Source organism: Polistes canadensis, unplaced genomic scaffold (genome assembly GCF_001313835.1).
Source record: "Polistes canadensis isolate GaletaPanama2010 unplaced genomic scaffold, ASM131383v1 scaffold_417, whole genome shotgun sequence".
Lineage (NCBI taxonomy): Eukaryota > Metazoa > Arthropoda > Insecta > Hymenoptera > Vespidae > Polistes > Polistes canadensis.
The window spans coordinates 10917-16747 of record NW_014569964.1 but is presented as its reverse complement, the minus strand read 5'-3'; the positions used below and the strand labels follow the sequence as shown (position 1 = coordinate 16747).

Sequence of the window (5831 nt, the reverse complement as noted above, 5' to 3'; positions counted from 1 at the left end):
ATATTTGTTTTTGTTTGTTTGTGATAAAAAATACCGATCAGTGATCGGAGGAAGTTTGGCAAATGTTGCATTAGTGGGAAATYGAAGGATGTTAAGAAAGTACCGATAGAAAAGTCTTTGAATTTTGTATAAACCAAACTCGCTGAGAGATGGATAAATTCGTTTCCGAGAAAATTTGTATCGTTGCTTCAATATTTCTTTTTCACACTTATTCTCTATCTATCTATCTCTATCTCTATCTTTAACGTTCTATCATCATTTTAAGGATTTCTTCTGAAGATCGATCGTTATTTACGAACGACAGGAAATACATTAGAGTTTAGAGTGTCGTGTAACGTTTGATAAAACGACAGGAACGTCAAGTGTAAAATCTCTCATCGAACATTGAAGAGCTCGAAACGACGACTATGACGTGTTATCGACTACGTTAGGGGATGTGTAGTATGATGTTTCCGTCGTAAAAAAAAAAAAAGAAAAGAAAAAAGAGAGAGAGAGAGAGAGAGACTGCTGTGACGATCGTTTCATCTCTGTATAAAAAGCGTATTTTTGAAAAACACGACGAACACGTATTCCACCATACCCTGTATCTTTAATCATTTACAATTCGCACACTGTCAATAGTCTATGATGTTTGTGTATAAGCTTTTTTACCTTTCATCTCGAATTACACACATATACATACATACATACACACAGAAGTTGCTTTTGCTTGCTTTTCGTAGCTTTTAACGCCACGAGTTTTTTCCACCCTTCAAAACCCTTCCCTTCTTCCCCATCGAAAATGATTATAAGTATAAATGATACGTAGGTAGATGTATTCTCGTATATGTAGAAATCGTATTAATGAAAATTTTTAACCAATCGTACGAGAGAAAATTATTTTCGAGATACTTCTTTTCTTTACGATTGAACGTGTATGTGTATGTGGGTGTATTTTCTTCAATACAATGATAAAGACAAGTGGACACGAAAAAAAGAAAAAGTAATATTATTTTCGTAATATATTTCTCACGAGTAGTAGTCGATGATAGGAAGAAAGAAATATTTCTCTTCAATTCGAGAAAACTGTGATAATAAAAGGATGATAAAAAGAAAAATAAAGGATAAAAAAAAAAAACTAGAAAAAGAAATAAAGAGAGAGAGAGAGAGAGAGAGAGAGAGAGAGGATAGAAGGAACGGAGTCACGAGACATTATCGTTCCTGACGTGAAATTTTCTTCACTGATATATAGATGCTGATACATCGTGCGAAGTATCGAAATAAGACAGCTGACGAGTTAAGATTACCGACGGTTTCTCGCTTGGATTTTTATTGGCACCGATAGCAGCCTCACTTGCCAAGAGATTGATGTATACACGTATAACCACACACACACACATATACACATACTTTCTCTCTACTCTTTTCAAATATACATACACACATGGACATACATTGGAACGCACATTTTCCTACCCTCTTTTTCCCCATATTGTCTTTTCCTTTAGAAAATATTCGTGAAAAATATTGGAAATGAATATTTGTAGATTTAAATTTAGATTATTTATGAAACAATCAACACGTTTGCGGATGGTAACATTTTCTGCGAGGAATAATAAGTGAGAGTCATTTTATTTTTCAATTAATTGTGATATTCAATATTTGATTAAACACATTTAATAAGGGGGTAATGGGATTATTATAATATATTAAAGAATTAGTTGGTCATTATTTTTACAGGTATTAATAATTACAAGAACTTAACCATTCTTTGCGTGATTTGTTTTTTTTTTTTTTTTTTGAAGTTGCCAGCAACAACAAATATACAGTACAAGGGTTTTAAGTACCTTTTTTTGTTGACTAAATATTATGATTGAAATTTCCATCATCATGCAAAGAAGGGTTAAGGTTATATAAAATAAAATTCAAAATAATTGGCTTTAAAATTGCAATGCTATAGCATTCACATCCACGAACGTGTTAACTAGACTTTTATATATGGTTTACAATGTCATTATCAATGGGATATTTGATCGATATTTACATTTTTATATTTAATTAAATGATACGACAATGCAATTAGATTTTGTCAAAAGATATTCATCAATTTTCTTGATAAATTGAACAGTAACAATATTCGTAATCAATTATTTTCTATATATTTTATTTGTATGTTTGTTTTCGATTAGTTAAGTCAATGTTTAATCGATTAGTCAAATATTTAAATAGTTCTCAACGTAAAATACGAGAAAAATTCTAACCAAACCTTTTTTCTTTTTTTTTTCTTCTATTTTCTAATTTTCCCCGTTCCTGTTCCCTTGTGAATTAAAAAGTTGTCACGATTATTTTCTCCCCCATCGAGTTGGATAATACGCTCGTTCACTTCTATCAACTCGAAACGATCGAGTTTACACTGACCGATGTTGAGACGACTGCGATTACGAGACGAGAACGAAAACGAGAACGAAAACGAGAACGAAAACGAGAACGAAAACGAGAACGAAAACGAGAATGAGAACGAGAACGACGACGTCAATGCCCGTTGAAGGATTCACTACTCTGTAATTTTCATCCTCGTAATCCCGTTCCGCAAGGGTAAATACGAAAGGGAAAAAACCAAGAGAGAGAGAGAGAGAGAGAGAGAGAGAGAGAGAGAGAATCTTTTATCCTCGATCGAGTTTGCTATCCCATCTTGCTACGGATAATCTACGCTGGATTATTCTCGAGAAGAAGAAAAAGAGACGTTTCTATCTAATCTCTAAGAATTTATAGTTAAACCCTAATCGATCATTTTCATTCACTTTGGATAATGAAAATGATGATTTTTCTTTTTATCTTTTTACCTTTCTCTCCCTCTCTTTTTTTATTTTCTTTCTTTCTTTTTGAGGTTATACTTTTTTTGGCGCGTTTAAGGGGTTACATGGGTTTGGGACTTTCAAAAAAATTTTTTTATTTTATTTTTCAATTTTACAACTCATCTAGAATATTGTATTCAATTTTGAAGTCGATAGGAGTAGTAGTTTAAAAGATAGAGCCTTGTGAAGTACTCAAATCTTTAAACGCGTTTTTCTCAAAACGTTTTTTCTAAAGTCGGTTGACAAGATTTTTCGGAAATTATTAAACCGATATTGATGAAATTTGCTACACGTCTTCGTGATACTATCGACAAGGACTTGGACGAAGGATTTTCGTTTTTTTTCATCAAATCGAATTTTAAGAAACCAAAATGTGGTGAAAATTGTAGCGAAATTTGAATGTTCTTGCTAAAAACGTTGCCAAAAATCTAAATTTTCATTTTGTTCTTTTTCCTTCTTCCAGTTTCTAGTTTTATGTATTCACTAAAAGACCCTATTTTTTTCAACAGAAAAATCCCCACCGTTTATAAGTTCTGCTGTCAACGCGAAAACACTTTTTTCGGTTGGGTCAGCGGAAATGACGTCGCAATGGCTGAGTTGAAAATATTTTTCAACCAAAATTTTAGAAAATCTTCTTTAAATACGTATCTTAAATGCTATAAAAAGTTTGAATAAGAATTCCATTTTTTATATAGAAAAAAAAATTGTTGAAAATATGCTACTTTTTCCCGTTGTAAACCCATGTAACTCCTTAATGAGAGTGAATTTTTACGATGCGCGCGACACGCAGCGGCCGCGAAATTAACAACATGAAGTTAGCCACGGTATTTACGATGCGCGCGCACAACGATATGAAATTACCACAGCATGAAGTTAGTCGCATTAATACAAAAGAGAACAAAAGACTCTAACGGAGACATAATTATTAATTACGTGTGTTTTCTTTTCATTTATTAATAATAAATAGGAATATATTTAATAATGTAATATTAATGAAATGTAATAAAGGAAATTAAAGGAACGTGATATGGTGGAGAAAAAAGCAAGAGAGATGACAGATAATAATTAATTGATATTAATAAAACAAATATGTGGTATGTTAGAGTAATAGATTATAGCTATGGTCGTTGAAATGCAATTATCTAGGATTTCAACGTAACCGCAAATAAACGTAGGAAGTGTCCGAGGTATTATTATACTCGTGCGTATGTAACATTGGGTTGTACGCTGTTTGGCCAACGACGTAGACGACGTCTACGTCGTCGTCGTCGTTGTCGTCGTCGTCGTCGTCATGTACGTATGAGCAAGCTCGTATTAATTTAAGTTACGTACCTACGTAAATACCAACGTAGATACGTATATATGTATATGTATATGTACAAGTATATACGAATGTACGTACGTACGTACGTAACTGCGGGAACGTTGCGGTAACTGCAGTGGTGAACAGAAAAAAAAAGAAAAAACCACACAAAAAAAAAATAAAGAGCGTAAAATGCACCACAAATATTTGCGTTCTCATCCGAGTCGTACATATACCACCCACCAACCTAACATACATTTTAATTTTCGCATCCCTCTCGTAGTGCCGTTGAAAACTTTCCCTACGAAATCGTGGAGGGAAGGTGAGAATCTGTGCGACGATATTTTCATCTCGAAAGATAAAAAGAACAAATAAAATCGTCCAAGAAAGTAAAATAAAAAGGAGACAGACAGAAAGAGAGAGAGAGAGAGACAGAGAGAGAAATATAAAGAGAAATGTTTTGGCACAATTTAAGAATGATTTTTAACTAGATTACTGAAATATTTCCTCCACCCTTCCCCCAATCCCCCCAAGATGAAATATTTCAATAGAATAAAATAAAAAACAAAAACAAAACATTGTTTAAAAGAATATATATTAACAACGATAGAAATATAATGTACGGAAAGAAAGTAAATCGTTGTGTAAATTAGAAAGTCATTATTATCAGGGAACCAAGCGGGAAATTTGAAAGAAAAGAAAATAGAGAAAATACGTTTCATAATGCGAACAGAAGTTGGTAGCCTGCAGCAATGTGTAGGATGAATTAGAGTAGTCGTGTATATGCGTTGAGCACAAATACATATACATATTCACACCCTTTCAGCTTAGCATTTCAGTCTCTATGCAAATAAACGCGAGTGCATCATCGGGCGTGCATGTAAAACAAGTATGCATATGTCGTGTACCCGTTCTACAATATTGTGTTTCTCTCTTGTCACTTTTTCTCTCTCCCTCTCTTTCTCTCTTTAACTCTGTCTCTCTGGCTCGTTGAATCTAATTATTTGAAATACTAATGGGTCCTGGTTAAAAAGGTTATTTCGAATCAACAAAATGCAGATTTCTAACCTGTTCAGTCTGATGGTATTCTTCGTTTCTCGAACCATAAGTGCTCTCTCCCAAAAGTGCACGGCCTCTGGCAGGATTGTGTTCTGAAAAAAATACAAAGAGAAGAAAAAAAACACACACAGACACACACAGAATTAATGTGAGAGATTTAATGAATGAAAATAACAAACAAACAAAAGAAACTAGCCGACAAGTGCAACGAATGATACGCATATGCATGCATGTATTTGAATAGATAATTATATATATATACATACATATATGTACATATGCATATACATATATTACGATATGAGTAAATCGTAAAACCGATGCCCACACACGTGGCGTGTTCGAAATAATGCATGGCATTAATTGGAAGCAAAGGTAAAATCCAGGCTTGAGTGAGGGAACACGCTTACCCATACGCGCACACCGTCGTTTAATTTAAGCCGTCTCTGTTGTTTCGAGGCTACACGAGAGAATAGAGTTGAAAAAAAGAGAGAGAGATAGAGAGAGAGAGAGAGAGAGAAATAGATAGAGGGATGGTTGGATGACTGTCATTTTCGCAGGGTATATCTATGCTATCGGGCACTGTAATATTGTGCGGCATGAGACACGGATAACAACCATTATATCACGAACTG

The 5831-nt window shown here is 33.8% G+C and overlaps 1 protein-coding gene across 1 annotated transcript in view; it reads right to left on the bottom strand.

The window, feature by feature from the left end:
* LOC106792390 (leishmanolysin-like peptidase) overlaps window positions 1-5288 on the bottom strand; it is a gene marked incomplete at its 5' end in the record, with an annotated part of 68359 nt that extends 63071 nt beyond the window's left edge. Inside the window, 1 exon segment of the mRNA XM_014758797.1 lies at window positions 5206-5288. Within this exon segment, the coding sequence (XP_014614283.1) occupies window positions 5206-5243 (38 nt within the window).
* Window positions 5289-5831: the final 543 nt, after the last annotated feature.